Source organism: Hyla sarda, chromosome 1 (assembly GCF_029499605.1).
Source record: "Hyla sarda isolate aHylSar1 chromosome 1, aHylSar1.hap1, whole genome shotgun sequence".
Taxonomy (NCBI): Eukaryota; Metazoa; Chordata; class Amphibia; order Anura; family Hylidae; genus Hyla; species Hyla sarda.
In genome coordinates this window covers 385,325,972-385,350,546 of record NC_079189.1, presented here as the reverse complement: position 1 = coordinate 385,350,546, position 24,575 = coordinate 385,325,972, and the positions used below count along the sequence as shown (strand labels likewise).

At 43.1% G+C, this 24,575-nt stretch overlaps 1 protein-coding gene and 1 long non-coding RNA gene across 7 annotated transcripts in view; one reads left to right on the top strand and one right to left on the bottom strand.

Moving 5' to 3' along the window:
• LOC130276181 (uncharacterized) overlaps window positions 1–18,308 on the bottom strand; it is a 52,659-nt gene extending 34,351 nt beyond the window's left edge. The window contains exons 1-2 of one of the 2 annotated variants that reach the window (XR_008845040.1): window positions 18,160–18,308; window positions 17,100–17,160 (exon numbers count right to left, since the gene is read on the bottom strand). This is a non-coding gene — a long non-coding RNA (uncharacterized LOC130276181). The remainder of the gene's footprint in view (window positions 1–17,099; window positions 17,161–18,159) is intronic. The other variant, XR_008845037.1, reaches the window with a different exon arrangement.
• Window positions 1–24,575, top strand: part of LOC130276163 (uncharacterized) — a 105,576-nt gene that overhangs the window by 1,119 nt on the left and 79,882 nt on the right. Inside the window, exons 1-3 of one of the 5 annotated variants that reach the window (XM_056525159.1) lie at window positions 17,750–17,770; window positions 19,097–19,156; window positions 19,545–19,697. In XM_056525159.1, the coding sequence (XP_056381134.1) occupies window positions 19,107–19,156; window positions 19,545–19,697 (203 nt within the window). In that variant the 5' untranslated portion in view covers window positions 17,750–17,770; window positions 19,097–19,106. Of the gene's footprint in view, window positions 1–17,749; window positions 17,771–18,270; window positions 18,382–18,410; window positions 18,541–19,096; window positions 19,157–19,544; window positions 19,698–24,575 lie in introns of those variants that run through there. The other 4 variants (XM_056525176.1, XM_056525141.1, XM_056525150.1 and 1 more) reach the window with 4 other exon arrangements.

The following is a 24,575-nucleotide window of genomic DNA, read 5'->3' as shown; positions in this document are numbered from 1 at the left end:
AAATTGATGAGTTTTTACTTTTGGAAGATAACAGAGGGCTTCAAAGTTCAGCAGCAATTTTCCAATTTTTCACAAAATTTTCAAACTCAATATTTTTCAGGGACCAGTTCAGTTTTGAAGTGGATTTGAAGGGTCTTCATATTATAAATACCCCACAAATGACCCCATTATAAAAACTGCACCCCCAAAAGTATTTAAAATGACATTCAGTCAGTGTTTTAACCCTTTAGGTGTTTCACAGGAATAGCAGCAAAGTGAAGGAGAAAATTCAAAATCTTCATTTTTTACACTCACATGTTCTTGTAGACCCAACTTTTGAATTTTTGCAAGTGGTAAAAGGAGAAAATTTTTACTTGTTTTTGTAGCCCAATTTCTCTCGAGTAAGCACATACCTCATATGTCTATGTAAATTGTTCGGCGGGCGCAGTAGAGGGCTCAGAATGGAAGGAGCGACAAGGGGATTTTGGAGAGAACATTTTTCTGAAATGGTTTTTGGGGGGCATGTCACCTTTAGGAAGCCCCTAGGGTGTCAAAACAGCAAAAAAAAAACACATGGCATACCATTTTGGAAACTAGACCCCTCGTGGAATGTAAAATGGGATAAAGTGAGCCTCAATACCCCACATGACTTTTGCAAATGTAAAAAAAAAAAAAATTAATTTACCTAAAATGCTTGTTTTCCCAAAAATTTTACATTTTTAAAAAGAGAAATAGTAGAAAATACCCCCCAAAATTTGAAGCCCAATTTCTCCCGATTCAGAAAACACCCCATATGATGGTGAAAAGTGCTCTGCTGGCGCACTACAGGTCTCAGAAGAGGAGTAGTGACATTTGGCTATTTGGAAGCAAATTTTGCTCTGGGGGCATGCCGCATTTAGGAAGCCCCTATGGTGCCAGGACAGCAAAAAAAAAAACACATGGCATACTATTTTGGAAACTAGACCCCTCGGGAAACGTAACAAGGGGTTAAGTGAACCTTTATACCCCACAGGTGTTTCACGACTTTTGCATATGTAAAAAAAATTTTTTTTTTTACCTAAAATGCTTGTTTTCCCAAAAATTTTACATTTTTAAAAAGGGTAAAAGCAGAAAATACCCCCCCATAGTTTGTAACACAATTTCTCCCGAGTACGGCGATACCCCATATGTGACCCTAAACTGTTGCCTCGAAATACGACAGGGCTCCAAAGTGAGAGCGCCATGCCCATTTGAGGCCTGAATTAGGGATTTGCATAGGGGTGGACATAGGGGTATTCTATGCCAGTGATTCCAAAAAAGGGTGCCTCAAGCTGTTTTAAAACTCCCAGCATGCCTGGACAGTCAGTGGCTGTCTGGTAATATTGGGAGTAGTTGTTTTGCAACAGCTGGAGGCTCCGTTTTGGAAACAGTGGCGTACCAGACGTTTTTCTTTTTTATTGGGGACGGGAGGGGGGCTGTGTAGGGGTATGTGCATAAGTAGTGTTTTTTACTTTTTATTTTATTTTGTGTTAGTGTAGTGTAGTGTTTTTAGGGTACAGTCACACGGACGGGGGTTCACATAGTTTCTCGCTAGCAGTTTGAGCCGCGGCAGAAAATTTGCCGCAACTCAAACTTGCAGCCGAATACTTACTGTAAACCTCCGCCCATGTGAGTGTACCCTGTACATTCACATTGGGGGGGGGGACATCCAGCTGTTGCAAAACTACAACTTTTGCAACAGCTGTAGGCACACTCGTTATGTATTACTGTGTTTGTGACCTAACTCAGTGTTTCACAACCAGTGTGCCTCCAGCTGTTGCTAAACTACAGCTCCCAGCATGTACAGTGCATGCTGGGAGTTGTAGTTTGCAACAGCTGGAGGCACACCGGTCGTGAAACACTGAGTTAGGTAAAAAAAAAAACTCTGAGTTTCATAACCAGTGTGCCTTCAGCTGTTGCAAAACTACAACTCTCAGCAGTCACCGACAGCCAACGGGCATGCTGGGAGTTGTAGTTATGCAACCAGCAGATGCACCACTACAACTCTCAGCATGCACTTTAGCTGTTTGTGCAAGCTGGGAGTTGTAGTTATACAACAGCTGAAGGTACACTTTTCCATAGAAAAAATGTGCCTCCAGCTGTTGCAAAACTATAAGTCCCAGCATGCCCATAAGGGAATGCTGGGAGTTGTGGTGGTCTGCCGCATGCTGTTGCATAACTACAGCTCCCAGCATGCCCTTTTTGCATGCTGGGAGCTGTAGCTAAGCAACAGCAGGAGGCTGTCACTCATCTCCTACTGCTGCAAGCCGCCGCATACAGTCAGTCCCTCGCCGCCGCCGCTCCTGGGGCCCCGGTCCCAACAGGGACGCCGGAGATCGGGGTCCCCAGCTGCCGGGGTCCACGTCCCGCACCCGCTCACGTGCTCCGGAAGAGGGACGGAGCGGGTTGCAGGAGTGACACCCGCAGCAGGTGCCCTGATTGGTCAGCCGGTTAACCGGCCGACGAATCAGGGCGATCGTGAGGTGGCACCAGTGCCACCTCACGGCCCCGATCAGCCAGTAATTCCGGGTCACCGGGTCACTGGAGACCCGATTGACCCGGAATCGCCGCAGATCGCTGGGCTGAATCGCCGACATGGGGGGGCATAATGACCCCCCTGGGCTATATGCCGCGATGCCTGCTGAACGATTTTAGCAGGCATCCGGTGCCGGTCCCCAACCGGCTAGCGGTGGGGACCGGAATTCCCACGGGCGTATGGATACGCCCTGTGTCCTTAAGGACTCGTAATGCAGGGTGTATCCATAAGCCCTGTGTCCTGAAGAGGTTAAGCATATTAGCCATAATATTTATGCTTGGAAAAAAAACACTCCATTTTACCAGTTTTTACACTGGCCTGTGGCAGTCGGGTTTTCTAAAATCACTCCTGGAAAATGTTGGGTTACGACCCTTTTTTGAGAAGCCACGCCCCATTGCAGGGAATTCTAAAACACTCAGTGATTTGGAGTGTGGACATCCCGACTTACTATTGTGGGTATCATTTACTAGGGTGGTCTCTATTGTGCATGGTACTACTACCATTTTCTTGGATAATTGTAATGAACCCTTATGTTTACAATTCACTGTGAGCACATCACAATATGTCATATATGTAACGGGTTATGCCCTACTTGTTTTTTTTGGTGCTGTATTTCTCCCTAATATGCCACTATATATGTCTATATGCTTTTAGGTGAATTTTTAGACTTTAAAGTATTATTATTATTATTATTATTAATATTTTTATAAGTGACTCCAAATTATTTTCTTTTTGTGGTTGGCATATTGTTGAGAGTTCACCTAAGTGTGCCTAAATACAATATTTTGAGCCAATTACAGTCTCCTATACCCACTGTGTACAGTGGGGATGAAAAGTTTGGGCACTCCAGGTAAAAATCTGTATTAATGTGCATAAAGAAGCCAAGGAAAGATGGAAAAATCTCCAAAAGGTATCAAATTACAGATTAGACATTCTTATAATATGTCAACAAAAGTTAGATTTTATTTCCATCATTTACACTTTCAAAATAACAGAAAACAAAGAAATGGCATCTGCTAAATTTAAGGCACCCTGCAGAATTTATAGCATGCACTGCCCCCTTTGCAAAGCTGAGACCTGCCAGTGTCATGGATTGTTCTCAATCATCACCTGGGAAGACCAGATGATGTCAATCTCAAAGTTTTTAAATGCCCAGACTCATCTGACCTTGCCCACACAATCAGCACAATGGGTTCTTCTAAGCAGTTGTTTAGAAATCTGAAACTGAAAATAGTTGACGCTCACAAAGCTGGAGAAGGCTATAAGAAGATAGCAAAACATTTTCAGATGTCAATATCCTCTGTTTGGAATGTAATTAAGAAATGGCAGTCATCAGGAACAGTGGAAGTAAAATCAAGATCTGGAAGACCAAGAAAAAAAGAACAGCTTGCAGGATTGTGAGAAAAACAATTCAAAACCCATGTTTGACTGCACAATCCCTCCAGAAAGATCTGGCAGACACTGGAGTTGTGGTACACTATTCCACTATAAAGAGATACTTGTACAAATATGGTTTTCATGAAAGAGTCATCAGAAGAAAACCTCTACTACGTCCTCACCACAAAAATCAGCTTTTGAACTTTGCAAATGAACATATAGACAAGCCTGATGTATTTTGGAAACAAGTTCTGTGGACTGATGAGGTAAAAATTTAACTTTTTGGCTGGAATGAGCAAAGGTACGTTTGGAGAAGAAGGGGAACAGAATTTAATGAAAAGAACCTCTGTCCAACTGTTAAGCATGGGGGTGGATCAGTCATGCTTTGGGGTTGTAATGCAGCCAGTGGTACAGGGAACATCTCACGAGTAGAAGGAAAAATTGATTCAATAAAATTTCAGCAAATTTTGGATGCTAACTTGATGCCATCTGTGAAAAAACTGAAGTGAAAGAAAGAATAGCTTCTACAAATGGATAGTGATCCTAAACCCACCTCGAAATCCATGGGGGATTACATCAAGAGGCGTAAACTGAAGGTTTCGCCATGGCCTTCCCAATCTCCTGACTCAACATAATTAAAAATCTATGGATAGACCTTAAAAGAGCAGTGCGTGACAGACAGCCCAGAAATCTCAAAGAACTGGAAAACTTTTGTAAGAGAGAATGGGCAAAGATACCTCAAACAAAAATTGAAAGACTCTTGGCTGGCTACAAAAAGCATTTACAAGCTGTGATACTTTCCAAAGGGGGCAGTACAAGATATTAACTCTGCAGGGTGCCCAAACTTTTGCAGATGCAATTTTTTTGTTTTCTGTTATTTTGAAAGTGTAAATGATGGACATAAAATCAAACTTTTGTTGACATATTATAAGAATGTCTAATCTGTAATTTGATGCCTTTTGGAGATTTTTTCATTTTTCCTTGGCTTCTTTATGCACATTAATAAAAAAATTTACCTGGGGTGCCCAAACTTTTGATCCCCACTGTATATAATGCTCGCTTTTGCTTGTATTTTTTGATCTCCTTTGCACAGCAGAAGGCAACATTTGCCAGTCGTAGGTACACATGGCGACCTTGACTGTGGGCCCATATTTGAGGACTGGAGGTGGGGTGGCAGTGTTCTTGAAAAAGCTGCACTTGTATGCTCTTCCTAGAAATTTGCATAGTGCGCATGCACGATTATATCTTTCACCTAAAAGAAGGGGGGATCAGTGTCTTCTGGAAGTGTCGATATACACATATTTGCATATCCTCAAAAAAAATAAAAAATAGTCATTACAAATAATATATCACTATATTTTAAATATTCACAAAATCGCAAAGTGCCTTTATTCGTGGATAATCACCACCTTGAGCAATCTGTTCTAAATTGAACATCAGGTACATACAAACAGTACTTTTTATTTCCCATTGCTTATATAACACTAATGTATTCCAATGTATTCTAATGCTGTGCACAGGATTTGATTACCAGACCCTGTCTTCAGAGAAATCACAATGTAACCTTTAACAGACACTATTTTCAGTTCTACAAATAACCTATCAGTATGGTTTGGATTATGAGAAGAACGCTATGAAAACTTGGGGAGAACATACAAAATCCATACTGGTGTTTTCTATGGTCAGATTCAAAGTCAAAACTTCAGGGCTGCAAGGGAACAGTCAGTGGCATTGAGCTACTGTGCTGAACCCCTATGTGGAAGTGTATGGAAGCCTGTCTCTGCTCTTGTACTGTATATCACATATACTAGTTACAGTATTTTGTTCTTCATCATTTTGGTTTTCTTTCTCAGTGTACACTGAAGTGTTCTATTTTGTACAACATGTATGACATTAATATACAGTATATATACTGATCAGCTATAGCAATAAACCAGTGACAGGAAAAGTGAATAACATTGACTGATCTTGTGACAATGGCCCCTGTCAAGTAATTGGATACACTAGGCAGCAAGCGTACAGGCAGTTCTTGAAGTTAATGTGTTGGAAGAAAGAAAAATGAGCAAATACAGTATAAGGATCTGAGCACTTTTGACAAAGACTGAATTGTGATGGCTGGATGACTGGATCAGAGCATTGACAACATGGTAGGTTTTGTAGAATGTTCCTTTCTTTGCAGTAGATAGCACTTACCAAAAGTGGATCATCAGTGACCCAGTAACAGGGTTATTAGCACCCAAGTCTCATGGATGCCATTGACCATTATTGTATATTAAAGTGGTTGTCTTTCAACTTAATTTGCCTTTATCTTCATGCAGGGATATGGCCGTTCAGCCAATGCACCTACTCTATAAAACAGTTAGAGATGAGCTAATCGAATCTGATGAATCCAAATTCGTAACGAATCCGAATTATCACCGCAATTTGATTAAACAAATCGCTTCATTAAACTCCATTTAGTGCAGTCCAGGCTCCAGGGCATCTAAAATGGTGGATCCACATGCGATGACTAGTGTTGAGCGGCATAGGCCATATTCGAGTTCTCAATATTTTGCAAATATATGGACATTCGTCATATATTCGCAAAATTTGCATATTCATAATATTTGCAGCCTTTTTTACTATGTGCTATAAAATTTGCATGCGCATGCGCAATATCGCGTGATAAAAGAGCTAAAAGAAGGGAGGGATCAATATGCGTGAAAATTCGTATATGCAAATATTTGCATATGCAAATTTTCGGGCATCCGCCGTTCTGACACAGTAACTGGTATTGGAGCCTTGTTTACACCATAAGCTGGAAGCAGGGAGGGATAATCACTGTGCTGTGTACTGTGACAAAAAATGTGAATATTTAGCAGTATATTCGCAATATTCGCGAATATGTGATATTTGCGATAGATATTTGCATTGCGAATATTCGTGCCCAACACTAGTGATGACATGGGGCAAGGAACTCTGGAAAGGCGGGTAGGCGGTATGACCCTGAATCACAGTGCATCAGCAGCCAGCCATTATTGAAAGAGCTTTATTGATTGTTCAGTCATTACAAGTCATATAATAAATTACAATCACACAAAGCATGACAGTACAATACACAGCAAAGTTTCCCTAAGCTATACATCGCACAGTAAGCTACTCTAACACTCTGCTCAATCCTGTAAGAGAAAAGCACAAGAAATTTAAATAACAAAACAATACAATCTGTGATCAGGGGAGGGGCGTGGACTATGGGGCAGGGCTGGGGGCGGATCACAGGGCCAAACTACTGGGCTATAACTTTAGGGGGACATGGAGGAGGAGAGGGGTCCCCCTAAAGTTATAGCCCAGTAGTTTGGCCCTGTGATCCGCCCCCAGCCCTGCCCCATAGTCCACGCCCCTCCCCTGATCACAGATTGTATTGTTTTGTTATTTAAATTTCTTGTGCTTTTCTCTTACAGGATTGAGCAGAGTGTTAGAGTAGCTTACTGTTCGATGTATAGCTTAGGGAAACTTTGCTGTGTATTGTACTGTCATGCTTTGTGTGATTGGCACCCCTGTGATGTCACAGCCCTATATAATCAGCAGCAATCTTGCAGCCAGCCAATCCAGCATTTTATTTCAGAGAGAGCGTTTCAATGCAGGGAGAGATAGAGTAGTGTGTCTGTTGCACAGAAAAACAGCTTCACAGCAGCTATTTAGCGCAAACCCAAATCACTGCATAAAAACACTGACAGGAAAGGGAGAGAAAGAGAAAGTACACTTTTGGGTGTCATATACAGCGACTCTACTGCTGCAGTGGGGCGTACAGCAACTCTAAAGCTTACAGGGGCCAGTTAGGCTGAGCACTCAAAGCTATTGTCACCTGCTATTAATGCATAATAATACTGTACTGGGCTGTACTACACAGCAACTCTGTACTGCTGCAGTGGGGTCTACAACAACTCTAAAACTTATAGGGGCCAGTTAGGCTGAGCACTAAAAGCCATTGTCACCTGCTATTAGTGCCTAATAATACTGTACTGGGCTCTATTACACAGAGATTCTGTACTGCTGCAGTTGGGTGTACAACAACTCTAACGCTACCAGGGGCCAGTTAGGCTGAGCACGAAAAGCCATTGTCACCTGCTATTAGTGAATAATAATACTGTACTGGGCTCTACTACACAGTGATTCTGTACTGCTGCAGAGGGGTATACAGCAACTCTGAAGCTTATAGGGGCAAGTTAGGCTGAGCACCAAAAGCCATTGTCACCTGTTATTAGTGCCTAAGAATACTGTACTGGCTTATACTACACAGCAATTCTGTACTGCTGCAGTTGTGTGTACAACAACACTAAAGCTAACAGGGGCCAGTTACGGTGAGCACGAAAAGCCATAATCACCTGAATACAGTGCCTAATAGAGGTTGCGTAGCAGAGCGTATTAACCTCCCAAAAGTGTAACCTGTGCATACATAGGTGGTGTACTTTTTTTTCCTGTAAAACAAATTTGGGCCTAGTTACTGTGAAAGGCCAGCCAAAGCTATACACTTGTTTTTGTAGCCTTATACAGTTTGTAGTGGAGCGCATAGTCCTCCTCTCATAAGTGTAAACTGTACGTACACCTTTGTGGTGTCCTTGATATATTTTTTTATTAAATAAATTTGGGCCTAGTTACTGTGAAGCCAAATCTACACACTTGCTTTGCAGCCTTATACAGTTTGTAGTAGAGCTTGTAGTCCTCTAATAAGTTTAAACTGTACATAGACCTATGTGGTGTCCTTTATATATTTTCCTGTAAAATTAATTTGGGCCTAGTTACTGTGAAAGGCCAGCCAAAGCTACACACTTGTTTTTGTAGCCTTATACAGTTTGTACTGGAGCGCATAGTCTTCCTCTCATAGGTTTAAACTGTACATACACCTATGTGGTGTCCTCTATATATTTCCTGTTAAACTAATTTGGGCCTAGTTACTGTGAAAGGCCAAACCATATGGTGTGAAAATTGAAGAGAATAAAGAGATTTTTTAGCAATTTTTATTTAATTTGATTTGAATTTATTTACATTTTTTGAGTACCCATTCTGGTGAGCATCGAGCTGGCGGTCCTCCGCCAGGCAAGATACCACCTTTTCCAGCCCCTGCCTCTTATCGCCCCCCTGACTATGAAAGTGCTAATGTTTCATTTAATCAGTTAAGGTTCATTGTTATCGCTCCAAGCTGTTTAATTGGATTCTTGTGATAATTCCACAGGTAATATGACGTAGAAAATCAAAGGACCTCAGTCTTGAAAAGATTACATAGATTTTTTTTAAATTTAAATTTAAGATTTATATTAAATTCCCAAGTTTAATGTCCCGGTGTTTACTTTGAACTAATACTGGATGACCCCAAAACCAAATCTAATAAGGAGTCACATGGCGGCTTTCTGAGCCTAGAGGTGCTAGCAACATGAGGAGACCATAATCTGTCAGAATGACCCAGTCTGGTGGTGGCAACAGCCTGACAAGACCATACGGCCTCACAATAGAGAAGATTACAGTAAAGATATTTTTGAAATTTTAAATGGAAGATTTTAGATATATTACCATTTTAAAAGTTTAATTTAAGGTGCCAACAGCATAAGGAGACCATATGGTGGCACAATGACACAGCCTGGAGCTGGCGGCAGCATGAGTAGACAATAGGGCTTCACAATCCCTAAAATTAAAAGATATAAAATGGAGGAATAAAAAATTCCACTGTTTTTTTCGGGCCGGACCATCACAATAAATCACAGTTGCAGGCATGTGAAAAGGAAGTCCATTTTTTCAATAGCCATTACAAACAAACGCGTTTCAAGGCCTAAGCAAGCCTCTTTCTCAATGTTAAAATTGGCATTGAGGTTAAACATTGAGAAAGAGGCTTGCTTAGGCCTTGAAACACGTTTGTTTGTAATGGTTATTGAATAAATGGACTTCCATTTCACATGCCTGCAACTGTGATTACGTGTGACGGTCTGCGCCGAAAAAACCCGTGGAACTTTTTGTTCCTCCATTTTTTGTCTCTATGCTCGGCTGCAGACCCTTGACTGCCGATACCCGGGTGGTTGCACTGACATCTTTACGCTACTTCTGGTGGTTGTGTCTGGCACACAACCACAAAAGGTGAGCATGATTGCCCCTATTCTCTGATTTGATGGATGAGTTTGCTCTCACTCTCCAGACTACTATCCCATGAGAAGCTTTGCTTTGTTTTTTCAGAAACGTTTGCTTAAAATTAAAAGATGAATTTTAAAATTGTAATTGAAGATTTATGGTAGCTAGTGCTATCATAAAATATTTTAAGGTAATGTCCCAGGCCCAGCAGCATCAGTAAACCAGGCCTGGAGCTAGTGGCATCATGAAGAGACAATAGGGTGAAAAAAGGTCTGATGCGGAGGAATGTTTGTAACTGGGGAGCAGCGCCTTAAAGGGGTACTCCGCCCCTAGACATCTTATCCCCTATCCAAAGGATAGGGGATAAGATGTCAGATCGCCACGGTCCCGCTGCTTGGGAGCCCCGGGATCGCCGCTGCGGCACCGCGCTATCATTACAGCACAGAGCGAGTTCGCTGTGTGCGTAATGACGGGCGATACAGGGGACGGAGCAGCGTGACGTCATGGCTCCGCCCCTCGTGACATCACAGCCTGTCCCCTTAATGCAAGTCTATGGCAGGGGGCATGAAGACCGCCACGCCCCCTCCCATAGACTTGTATTAAAAGGGGCGGGCCGTGACGTAACGATGCTCCGGCCCCTGTATTGCCTGTCATTACGTGCAGAGCGAACTCGCTCTGTGCTGTAATGATATCGCGGTGCTGCAGCGGGGATCCCGGGGGTTCCCAGCAGCGGGACCGCGGCGATCTGACATCTTAACCCCTATCCTTTGGATAGGGGATAAGATGTCTAGGGGCGGAGTACCCCTTTAATGCTGTTTTGCACTATCCATATTTGTGAAGTGTTTGTGTGGCACCATGGTCATTGGTCAATCTACTCTGATGCATCAGGCATTTGTGGGTGGAAATCCTGGCTGATCCATTCCTGATTCATCTTCACAAAGGTCAGTCTCTCCACATTTTTCGTGGACAGACGAGTTCTCCTTGGGATGACTATGGCCCCCACCCCACTAAACACCAACTCTGATGGCACACTACTGGTCCTGCTCCAGGTCTACCTGCTGCTGATGAGTTGCTTCACTATGCAGGTTAAGAAAGGTACTCATCAGCGACTGTAGACTCAGGCTGCTGTTGATGGATCTTTCACTGCTCCTGCCACCCCACCCCTCCCCAGCAGCCGTGGCAGTGGAAGGTGAGCCCAGAGGCCCCCCCTCCCCCGGAGTCAGACCTGTGAGACGATGGATGATGGTGCCGATAAGAATCGGCCAACTGACTACGTAGGATGTCTCTGTAGTAATTCAGTTTGTCCTAATTCTCAGTGGGTGTGAAAAAGGCCCCCATTTTGTGCCGGTAGCAAGGGTCCAATAAGGTGGAGAGCGAGAAGTCATCCCGCTGCCAAATGGTGACAATTTGGCTGTCACTAATCAAGCAACTAAGCATGCATCGTGCCATTTGTGCAAGTGACTCAGAGGGACTCCCTTCCTCCATCTCCTCTGCATACTGCCACTATGTGTCTGGGTCCTCTGTCTCGCCTTCCTCATAACCCTTTAGCTCCTCTTGCTGCTCTTGCTTCTCCTCTCCTGTCAGATTACTAGAAAGACCACCCATTTGGCAAAACCTAAACTGTGCTCCACTGTGCCCCTCCCCCTCCTCCTACTCCTCTAGTTCAGTCCCCACAGGGCTCAAGTGGCCGTGAGATGTAGGCTCCATGTCTCCATTGCCCTGACCAGCCATTGTTTCCAACAGGTATTGTAAGAAATTAAACATTGGAATGACGTCGTTCATTCCGTAATCCTGGCGACTTACTAATAACGTGGCTTCCATAAAAAGTCTGAGCAAACGGCAGGTGTCATGTATGAGCTGCCACAGGTTCACATTGAAGTTACACAGAGGAGTCCCTCTATCTGCTTGGATCATCAAGAAATCAGTGATGGCTTTTCTCTGTTCATATTGTTGGTCCAAAATATGGAGGGTGGAATTCCAACATGTGGCAATGTCGCAAATCAGACTATGTTGGGGGATACCATTCTGATGCTGCAGCTCAAGGAGGGTGTGCTTTGAGGTGTACAAGTAGATGTCGTGCATGTAAAGTTTCCTTCCCATTGTTAGGATGTCTTGCAAATGGGGGGAACACTTCAGGAACCAATTGACAACAAGATTGAACATATGTGCCATGCAGGGCGCATGGCTCAGCCTTCCCAGTTGCAGTGCAGACAAGATGTTCTTACCGTTGTCAGTCACCATGGTTCCCATTTCCAGTTCTCGTGGAGTAAGCCATGCTTTGATTTTTTTTACGAATGACTTTTAGCAGTTCCTCCCCTGTGTGACTCCGTTCGCCAAGGCAAACCATGGGAAGAACAGCGTGACACTGCCGTGCCCTGCACACATGGTATGCTGAAGGGCCACTGAGACTAGTCTGGGCAGTGGAGGCTGAGGACACGGTGGAGGATGAGGAGGCGGAGTCACACACTGTCAGAGGACCAATGGCCTGAGAGCGTGGAGGAGGAAGCAGCATGACCTATCCAAGTTGGTGTTGTGGCTGTACAGGAACCACATTCACCCAGTGAGCCATAAATGACATGTATTGTCCCAGACCATAATTACAGCTTCAGACGTCGGCACTGCCGTGCACTTTGGCACACCGACAGGCTCAAGGACAGGCCCACCTTCTCTTCCAAAAAATTGTGCAGGGCTGGTACTGCCTTCTTTGCAAAAAAATGACGGCTTGGCACTCTCCACCTCGGCTCGGCACAAGCCATCAGTTCTCTGAAAGGCGCAGAGTCCACCACTTGAAAAGGGAGGGACTGCAGCACCAGCAACTTGGACAGGAGCACATTCAAATTCTACACCGTTGGATGAGTGGGCGCACACAGTTGTCTCTTGGACATGGCTTCACCGATGGATTGCTGGCAGAATGACTGACTAAAAGTTGGAGAAGCAGGAGCATCTGGAGCGACAGAAAGAGGGTATGGCATGCAGCTCCCTTTGGCTGAGGTGGTGGAGCCTTGGCTGTCTGAAAGAGGGAGCAGCGTGCCACTGGGTGATGCAGCAGGCTGGACCACTACATCGGAGCCACTGTTCTCCCAGGCTGCTTTATGGTGGTGCAGAATATGTTGATGCAGGGCCGTAATGCCAACATTGGGACCCTGGCCACGCTTCCCCTTCTTCCAACACATCTTGCGTATGGCTATGTTAACCTCCTCCGGATGCTTGATGAAAAACTGTCACACCCCTGAGTAGCTGATTTTCTCACCAACAGTCCACACTAATTGACTGCTACTGCTGCCGTCTCCAGGAACCACCGTTCCACTACTTCCCGGGAAGGGAGGCTGCCGTGAAGCAGATGGCCTCACCCGGGCACGTTTGGCTCCAGAATTTCCACATCTGCCACCATGTTGACTGCCACCATGTTGACTGCCAAACATGCGACCGCCTTGCTGGCTCAGCTGCTGCCTCACGGGCAACCTGCAACACTCTTCTCCTGATGATGATGAAGCCCCTTCTGCACCCGGCTCCCAATTGCGATCGGCTTCATCATGATCAACAAGTGTCTGCACATCACTGATGTCCTCCTCAGGTTTCTCAACAGTGTCTGCTTCAGGAGCCTGAATGAACGCAACACCACTTTCTACACCACTCTCCTCATCACTACTTGCCCGACTAGCGGAGGAAGCAGCAGATGTCTCCTCCACTTCTTTGCTGGGCAGTAGTTGCTGACTGTCCTCTATTAGATCGTCCTCAGTGAATAGTGGAGCTGAACCCACAGCATAAGATACTTCTGTAAGGGAGGGAACAGCAGAGGGCAGAGGCAATGGGAGGACAGGGACCTCTCCCGGGCCATGTCAACTGAGGGTTGTGTCTGAGGAACCCACCGACTGTTGACTGGGTGTATCAGATGTCACTTGTGATGAAGTGGATGACCATGTTAACCAATCGAAGATTGCAGATGGGTTGCTGGTCGAGACATGACCGCTAGCTGATACTGGGAGCTCAGGCCTCTCGCAGCGACTCCTGCTAGTCTGCCTGATGAATTTAGGCCTCTGCCACTCCTCTGTGCACGTCCTGGCACTTATCTGCTTGACATACTTAGTGCGTATATGAGGGGAGTACAATACGCTTCACCACGCTTAAAACAGTATTTGTTTAGAACAGCAACAGGAATGTACTGTTGGCTGTCCTTTCACAGTATTTAGGCCCTTGACAAATTAACATGGACCAATTAGTACATTAGGTGTAGGTATGTGATATGCACTTATGAGGCAAGAAAAATTTGCTACAGTACGCTTTAAAAAAAACAAAAAACTTATTTTAGTAAAACACCAGCCGGTGATCACTTAAAACAGTATTTGTCTAGAGCAGCAGCAGGAATGTACTGTTGGCTGTCCTTTCACAATATATAGGCCCTTGAGAGTTTAACAGGTACAAAATAGTACACTACTAAGCTTAAAATAGTACACAGTAAGCTTAAAAAAACTTATTGAAGTAAAACCCCAGCTGGTGGTCACTTTTGCCTGGACTTTCACAGTATCTAGGCCCTTGATACGTTAACAGCTACAAAATAGTACACTACTTAAATGTAGGTATGTGGTATGCACTTATGAGGGCAGAACAATTCTTTACAGTATGCTTACAAAAACATATTTTTGCACAACACCAGCAGTACACAAAAGTGCTGGAGCACAGAAAAGCTGTGTACTAAACCCAAAAATGTTCTCTGTCAAAGAGTATTAGGAATGGACTGCTGGGTATTATACCGTCTACAGACTAGTATAACCAACAGATGATTTGTTGTGGAACAAAGACACTGAATTGCACTGAAAAATTGTTCCTGCCTCCTCTGCTAAGGTTTATGAAGTTGAGGCAGCTTGTTGAAATGTATAAGGCAACACACAGCTCTCTGCCCCTCTCTGTAATACAATGCTGTAGAAAGTGACTGGGAGGTTAATGGCTGCAGTAAAAATCATTTTCACTGCTTTCTGTCCACCAGAACGCTGATGTGACTAGGAAGTGAAACGCTGCTGGAAAAAGCTTTTCTGTGTAACACACACAGTCTGTCCGTCCTATCTCTCTGCAGTGTAATGAATGATGAGCTGCAATATGGCTGCTGATTAAATAGGACTGTGACATCACAGAGGTGACTGGCTGTTGATAGGCTGCATCCTGCATGTGATTCAGGGCAATTTTGCCTACCCGCCTTCCCGCCTTGCCTTCCCAGTGTTCCTTGCCCCTTGTCCTCACATGTGGATCCACCATTTTAGATGCCCTGGAGCCTGGACCGCACTAAATGGAGTTTAAAGAACTGGTTCGCGCGATAGAATCGCGCCGATATTCGCATTCATTGAGAATTTAATTTTTCATGAAATTCGTAATGAATTTGGATTTGTCAGCTTCGATTCGCTCATCTCTAATTGTTGCCTTGCAGTGCTGGGGTCCTAGGTTCAAATTCAAACAGGGGCAGCATCTGCAAAGTGTTTCTATATTCTCCCCGTGTTTGCATGGATTTCCTCAAGGTATTCCAGTTTCCTCCAAAATATACTGATGAATTTATATTGTGATTTCCAATGGGTACAAGGACCAATTTGAGTGTACACTGTACAGGGCTACAGAATATGCTGACCCTATATAAAGAAAGGAATTATTAATTTTTCAAAATCCCTAGACATTAAGGTTTTACATTTTGTCAGATTTGCTAACTGTCTACATGTTGGTTAGTGTATTTAGCTGGTTTTTTGACGCATGCCTCTCTGCATTACATTGCAATATGTGCACATTTTGGCACAAAATGTCCCTTTTTGTCCCATAATAAGATGGCATTAAGGTTTTCTTAGCTGCTTTATCAGTCTCAGTACACAAAACCCAACCATGATAAATCTGTCAGGAAAATTCAAAACATGTTAAAAAAAATTATAACCTACAAGACTGTGCTGGCATTTTTAGTTAATCAGGGCCACTATTGTGATTAACACACAGGATTGGTCAGAATATTGCACCAGCCAAACAGCGTGGCATACATAAAAGTACCAGTCGCATAGTAGTAGTAGTTTTGTGCCGACAAAAAAAAAAATGTATACAAATGTGCCAGGAAAAAAAAGTGTGCCAGCGACCAGTACCCTCCTCTTACAAAGTATTTGCAGTATCTCACATTCTACTAACAGGTGGTGAATGGTTTCTCGATCCTAAACTAATTACAGCTATAAAGACAAACAGTGGCATCGGCCAACTATGAATGGGCTTATTATACAGAAAAATTTGTTAGGCACGTAAGAAATCCTTCAGCAAGGATAGACGGTTGCAAATAAATGACCCTTCCCGAACATTAGTTATATGCCAGCAAACTTCATCTTTTACATTTTCTTTAGCAATTTCTCATTTCCTGCTATTTAAAGAATGATGACCGGGCATCTATATGAAGAGAATGATTATATTGTGAAAGTGCAAATGATGGAAAAGCTTTTCACAACAGATATTTGTTGTTTCTCCCAAGATCCAGTCCAACCTGGTCTTTTTTTAACTCCTTTTTTTTTTTTTTTTTTTTTTTTTTTTGTGAATGGTGGACAAGGTCATGCAAAATTACTTGAGGATAGTAGATTAAAAATGTGCAATTCTGAGAATAAATGGAGTTGCCTGAAACATCTCCAAAGTTATCACTGGCTAATTGGATCTATTTACTTGAAATCTTCAATCTCAGTCAAGGTCAGTTTTCACCAGATAATAAAAGCTATGACACTGACATCTAGTGGTGAGCTGGCACATATACGCCTGTAATACCATATGCCTGGAGAATAAATGCTAACTCATCTTACATGAATGTGCTCTAATTATTTACACATATTGTAAGCAGACATTTAGCCGGCTTCAACTTAGTAAATCATTTTGCAATTTACTTTGTATTCTGCTACTGCAATGACATTTTCCAGAGCCAGAGACTTTCCAAATGCCAAAAGGCTTCCTGATATTATAGACTCTACCTGGCAGCCATAAAATAAATATCACACACATACTAGAGATACCCTCATTCCTCTAAACAGGTCTTTCTTGCCTTGATCCTAATTTTTCATTAGCCTTAGCTGTCTCCGTATGTATTATAAAACTGTACCTCTATTCAGGTCAGGTCATTGCTGCTTCTGGTGACATCAGAGACATTCCTGGAACATGGACTGAATAAAATGAGCACTGTCAAAATCAACTTTTTATATGTTGTACATCTTTACAAAACATTAACCATTCAAATATACTTCATAATAAAATGGTATCTAGATATTGTATAAAACAAAAAGGCCACTAGGGGTCCCTGTACCATCCAGAACACATAATCCTGCACATAGTCCGGCTGTAGCATCATCTTTGTCCCAGCTGAAGCACAGGCCGGGACAAAGTCCAGTTAGTAAAGGTGGGACTAGCACTCCTCTGTGCTCTGTCCTGTCTATCAGACTCTTGTCTGAAAACAGAGAGGAAGGGGTTACAGAGCAACCTGCGGTAATTGGATGAAGAGACCCAGTACAGCACACCAGATTCAGGGAGGAATTAAATGCATAGTGAGTGAGGGCGGGCTCAGTGCTTTCCTTGGACATGCCCCTTCCTGATCAATGGATGTCAGAATGAGTAAGCAGCAGAACAAAGGGATTTGTGAGGCAAATACAGAAAAAAATATAGGCTGCTAACACAGTTCAATGCTATGCTATTGATCAGTGTTATCTGAGCTCTGCTGCTCTAGCCTGCATAAGCAGGCTGGAGCAGCAGAGAAGACATCAAACAGCAGGGAGGCAGGTAGGGACCCTCACGCTGTCATGTAAGCTGTCAGGATCCCACGATTACCTTGCGGTGGTCCCGATCAGCAATCTCCACCAACCGTCCACACACAGTGACCCGTTTAGGGCCCGCGATCACCACTGTAGGCTATTAGCTGGGGCCCCTAGCTAACAATTACAGACGGGAAACACGTGGTACGGAGCAGGATGATGTCACAATCCTGCTCCATTGCCTGTCCCTCTTTCCCAGAACATACCCATGCGTCCTATAGCAGGAATGGGTTAAAGAGGAGTTTAATGTTTTTTTCCATAAAGATACATATGTCTAAAAAGCCTTATATGAAATTAAACATAATTCAATTGCACAAGCATTTCGGAAAATGCCCTATTTAAGAAAAACAAACTTACTAATCCACCCTGTGCCTGCCTTGTTTTGCCCTATTGCCTCTGGCTGTGAGCACTGAGATGATCAAGCATGCACAGTTCAACTGCATATTGCCCATAAGTCTCTACTGTTTATGCCAACAAGGGGGATTGTGGGAAAGTGTGTGCTCTGTTGCATGGCAACAGCAGGGTCACAGTTCAGGAAGTAATCTGATCCATGAATGAGAAGAATCTTTATATGTGCAGGTACAAATTTATGGCACATAGGGGGCACTGCTGAATGAATGGTGGCTAAAGTGTGGGGGGGGGGGGGGGTGTAGGGAAAACTGATTAGGAAAGTTTTAAGCCTGAATAAAGACAAGAGGTAGTCTGATTCAACACAGGCACATCTCCTGGAGATAAGAGGTAAGTCTTATCAGAACATGAAGCCCGGGTGGAGGAGATGAGGAGGGAGATAAAGGGAGGACCGCGTGGTCATTTTAATGAACATCTGATAACCTTATATCTTATGGGGCCATTTTAGTTTTTTTTTTCCTTATATAAAGAGGTGAGTGTTATTTTGTTGCAAGGTTGGGCCTATTATATAACACCAGATGTATTACACTTATTAAATCATACAGACTGACAATTGGGCCTGTTATATTCCTTGAGATAACTGCATACGTTACATTGTAAGATAGGCCTTTAGAAAGGGGGCTCCTCCCTGTTGTATCCTATTTCTTTTCTAGCTGTGTAGAATTCCTCTCTTCAGGGGGCTATTGACCAATGGTTCATGGGAAGCATAGGGAAATATACATCAGACATTTCTGTACTGGGGAGCAAAATCAGATGCCATAATAGGAAGCCCAATTTGATATATTTGCATATTATCTATGTACATCACTGTTTCCAATGTATCACACATTAAAATGATCACTATAATAATATATAATGACTAATAATAACCGTCTTATAATCTTAGATAAAACAGCATGACATCAGATTCTCCTGACCTGCATGATGCTCCGTACCATGTTGCTATGTAAGTCATTTTTACTTCCTTCCCATCCATTATTTAGGATCTGCCCTCTATAAGGATTGCCTGCCTTGGTCCAGCAACCACTTTATACTTCCAATTTCCCCTCTATAATAGACCTAGAGGCCAAATGCAGACTTGTAAAAGGGTCACAGTAGAATAGTGTATTTTTCTGCCCCAACAACTGTGCTCCATATACATTTTACTATATATCTTGGTGGCTCACCCGACCTCCCCTCTTCTGAAAAGAACATTGCCATATGTGTTTACCAGGACACCCCACCCCCAACAAGTGAAATGTAACCCTCTATTTTCCTACGCATCTCTAAATCAATCATCTCTGTTGTGTATTGTTCACAATTAATATACTATTTAACCATTGTTCCACATAAAGGGAAGCAGGAGACAGCGATGTGCTGGAAATTGAAAGATGGTGCTGCAGGCTGAGGCAGGAAAACACTGATCTACAAGACGCCTTGGGGAAAGCTGATGTGGAGATACACAAGTTGTCTCAGGAAATTGCATTGCTACGGGAAAAAAACAAGAAGTGAGCTTATACCTCATACATCTTTTTTACCTATCCTTATAGTACTTCTTTTCATTCTTACCACTTTCACTCAATACTTTGGTTTATTTTTGAGTGTGAAGCTCCAGAATTATCTTGCAATATCAAATGTTTCCCAGCTAAGACCAAAGATTTATCATTTACACCATTGTTGCCAAGGACCGCAAGCAGTTGCCTTCAACAACTTTCATTTATTAAATCTTACAGGAAAATAAAAGCTAGATTCCAATTCTGCCCTCATTCAAATCTATTAAGCTATAGAATACACTTTAGCTACCTTTCACAGCCCTTAACCTCTTAAGGACATAGGAAGTTCTCTAACGTCCTCACTACCTGGGCTTTAATGCCCAAGGACGTTAGAGAACGTCCTGTTGTATTTCCGGTCTCTGCCGCTCGCCGGGCAGAGATCGGAACTGGATGCCTGCTGAAATCCTTCAGCAGGCATCCAGGGCAAACGCCGAGGGGGGCCATGTAGGCCCCCCATGTCGGCGATCGCCGCAAATCGCAAGGGAAATCGCCCTTGCGATCTGCGGCGATACCGGGCTGATCGGGTCTCTGGGACCCGACCGCCCGGCAATTTCGCATGATCCCGGCTGTCACAGACAGCCAGGACCATGCTGAAGTATCGGAGCGAGGTGGCAAGCCGGCCACCTCCTCCGATCTCCTGCGATCTGTCGGTTAACTAACCGACCAATCGCAGGAGGGGGGGCGGTTACTTCCTCCCGTCCTGCCCGGCCCCTTGAAGTCCGGAGAGGACGGGAGGAAGACCGGAGGACGCGGCGGGGGACGGGGGAGTGCTGGGGACCAGCCCCGGTACTTACCTCGTCCCTGAAGACCCGGATCCCGGCGATGAAGACAGCGGCGGCGGCGACAGGTGAGTTGATCTTCAGCCGCGGTCGGGCCCTTTACAACAATGCACGTCGCCGTAAAGCGACAATCATTGCTGTATTGGGACCCTGTAAACTACAACTCCCAGCATGCCCAGACAGCCCTTGGCATCTGGGCATGCTGGGAGTTGCAGTTTTGCAACATCTGGAGGTCCACAGTTTGGAGACCACTGTGCCCTTCCAGATCTTGCAAAACTACACATCCTCAGCATGCCCTTACTGTCCAGGCATGCTGGGAGTTGTAGTTCTGTAACATCTGGCCCTTCAGATGTTGCAGAACTACAACTCCCAGCATGCCTGGACAGTTTTGGCATACTGGGAGTTGTAGTTTTGCAACATCTGGAAGGGCACAGATTGGGAACCACTGTATTAGTGGTCTGCAAACTGTAGTCCCCCAGATGTTGCAAAACTACAACTCCAAGCATGCTGGGAGTTGTAGTTCGTCAACATCTGTCTCTAAAGATGTTGCCGAACTACTACTCCCAGCATGTGTGAGAATGCTGGGAGTTGTGGTTTTGCAACAACTGGAGGCACACTGGTTGGGAAACATTGTCTGTTTCCTAACTCAGTGTTTCCCAACCGTGTGCCTCCAGCTGTAGCAAAACTATAACTACCAGCATGCACTGATAGACTGCGCATGCTGGGAGTTGTAGTTTTGTAACAGCTGGAGGTCCCCCCCCCTGTGAATGTACAGGGTACATTCACATGGGCAGGGGGCTTACAGTGAGTATCAGGCTGCAAGTTTGCGATGCAGCAAATTTTGCGCGGCAGCTCAAACTCGCAGCGGGAACTCGCTGTAATCCCCGACCCTTTGGGGGGTATTTTCTGCTATTAACCCTTGCAAAAATTTGAAATTTGGGGGGAAACACACATTTTAGTGAAAACATTTTTTTTTTTTTTACATATGCAAAAGTCGTGAAACACCTGTGGGGTATTAAGGTTCACTTTACCCCTTGTTACGTTTCCCAAGGGGTCTAGTTTCCAAAATGGTATGCCATGTGGGGATTTTTTGCTGTTCTGGTACCATAGGGGCTTCCTAAATGCAACATGCCCCCCAAAAACCATTTCAGAAAAACGTACTCTCCAAAATTCCCTTGTCGCTCCTTCGCTTCTGAGCCCTCTACTGCGCCCGCCGAACACTTTACATAGACATATGAGGTAAGTGCTTACTCGAGAGAAATTGGGCTACAAATATAAGTATACATTTTCTCTTTTTACCCCTTGTAAAAATTCAAAAATTGGGTCTACAAGAACATGCGAGTGTAAAAAATGAAGATGGTGAATTTTCTCCTTCACTTTTCTGCTATTCCTGTGAAACACCTAAAGGATTAAAACGCTGACTGAATGTCATTTTGAATACTTTGGGGGGTGCAGTTTTTATAATGGGGTCATTTGTGGGGTATTTCTAATATGAAGACCCTTCAAATCCACTTCAAACCTGAACTGGTCCCTGAAAAATAGTGAGTTTGAAAATTTTGTGAAAAATTGGAAAATTGCTGCTGAACTTTGAAGCCCTCTGGTGTCTTCCAAAAGTAAAAACTCATTAATTTTATGATGCAAACATAAAGTAGACATATTGTATTTGTGAATAAAAAATTTTTTTATTTGGAATATCCATTTTCCTTACAAGCAGAGAGCTTCAAAGTTCGAAAAATGCAAAATTTTCAATTTTTTCAGAAAATTTTGAAATTTTTCACTATGAAACGATGCAAGTATCGACAAAATTTTACCAATAACATAAAGTAGAATATGTCACGAAAAAACAATCTCGGAATCAGAATGATAGGTAAAAGCATTCCAGAGTTATTAATGTTTAAAGTGACAGTGGTCAGATGTTCAAAAAACGCTCCGGTCCTAAGGTGTAAAATGGCCTGGTCCTTAAGGGGTTAAAGGGGTACTCCGGTGAAAACCTTTTTTCTTTTAAATCAACTGGTGGCAGAAAGTTAAACATTTTTGTAAATTACTTCTATTAAAAAATATTAATCCTTCCAGTACTTATTAGCTGCTGAATACTACAGAGGAAATTCTTTTCTTTTTGGAATGCTCTCTGATGACATCACGAGCACAGTCCTCTCTGAGGACATTATTATAATAATAATAATGCTTTATTTATTGTTGTCCTTAGTGGGATTTGAACTATTTGCGAATTCTCAAATTTGCGATAAAAATGAGAAATGTGAATATTCGCGTCCAACACTAATATCTAGAATAAGGTGGATAAAATCACCACTCAATAGATATGTTCATACCGAATCTCTATCTATCTATCTATCTATCTATCTATCTATCTATCTATCCATAAGTATATATATATATATATATATATATATATATATATATATATAGATATTTCAAATATAAAGTGCATAAGACAGTAGAATACAAAAGACCCTTCTCAGAAATTGCTCTCAATCATGTCATTGAGGCCTTTCAGGATTAGGGTGTTGAGCTTAAAAATTCCCAAATTTTCTCTTTTTCTGAGAAGGTCCGATCTATTAGGTACATTGCCTATAATATGCTCAATGGGAGTAATTTTAATATTAGTAAAATCATTATTATGATATAAAGCCATGTGCTAGGATACGCTATGTAAACTATAACCCTTACTAACATTTGAGCAGTAGTTGTTCATAGAAATGAGCGATAAAATTTGCCGAATTTTCCGAAAAAAATTGTTTCGGACTGAATTTATTTGCGGCGAATCGCTATAAAAAAAATTGCTATTTCTTGCCTACAGAGAGCCTCAATAGGGGTGTAGAGCAGTTTGCCTTGTCCTAACACACTTTGAAAGTGTGCTGTGTTAGTGAAATAAAACTGTTATTCAGTATGACAGGCAGATTACAGGCAGCGCTATTAGAATCACTGCTGCAGAGCGTTGATGTGGCAGCAGGGAGACCATATGGTGTCAAAATTGAAGAGAATGAAGAGAATTTTTATGTCATTTTAATTTAATTTAATTTGAATTTATTAAAACATTTTTAGGAACCATTCTGGTGAGGATGGAGCTGGTGGTCCTCTGCCCAACGAGATACCACCTGTTCCACCCCTGCATCTCAACGCCCACCCTGACTATGAAAGTGCAAATGTTTCATTTAATCATTTATGGTTCATTGTTTTTTTAGCTCCAAGCTGTTTAATTGGATTCTTGTGATAATTTCACAGGTAATATGATGTAGACGACCATAGGGCCTCAGTCTTGAAATGATTAAATAGATTTTTTTAAATCCCAAGTTTAATGTCCCGGTGTTTACTTTGAACTAATACTGTATGACCACAAAACCCAATCTAACAAGGAGTAACATGGCGGCAAAATGACAGAGCCTAGAGGTGACAGCAGCATGAGGAGACCAGAATCTGGCAGAATGACACAGCCTAGAATTGGCGACAGCATGAGGAGACCATATAGTGGCAGAATGACCCAGTCTGGAGGTGGCAACAGTCTAACAAGACCATAGGGCCTCACAATAGAGAAGATTAAAGATATTTTTGAAATTTTTAACTGAACATTTTAGATATATTAAAATTTTAAAAGTTTAATTTAAAGGAGTATTTGCTTTCCAGGCAAAAACATTTTATCCCTTATCCAAAGGATAGGGGATAAGATGTCTGATCGAGGGGGGCCCACTGCTGAGACCCCCCGCGATCTCCCTGCGGCACCCGCATCTATGCGGGTGCTGAATCTCCGGTTTTGGAAACCTCTTGGTTTCCGGGACTGGGGGCGTGACATCACGTCACGCCCCCTCCATTCATGTCTATGGGAGGGGGCGTGACGGCTGTAATTGGATTGGAGAATTGGAGAAATCATTCACTGGGGACAATCCTGTCTCGGCATGCTGGGAGTTGTAGTTGCGTACCTCCAGCTGTTGCATAACTACATCTCCCAGCATGCCCTTCTGTGATCAGTACATGCTGGGAATTGTAGTTTTGCAACAGCTGGAGGCACACTGGTTGGAAAATACTGAGTTAGGTAACA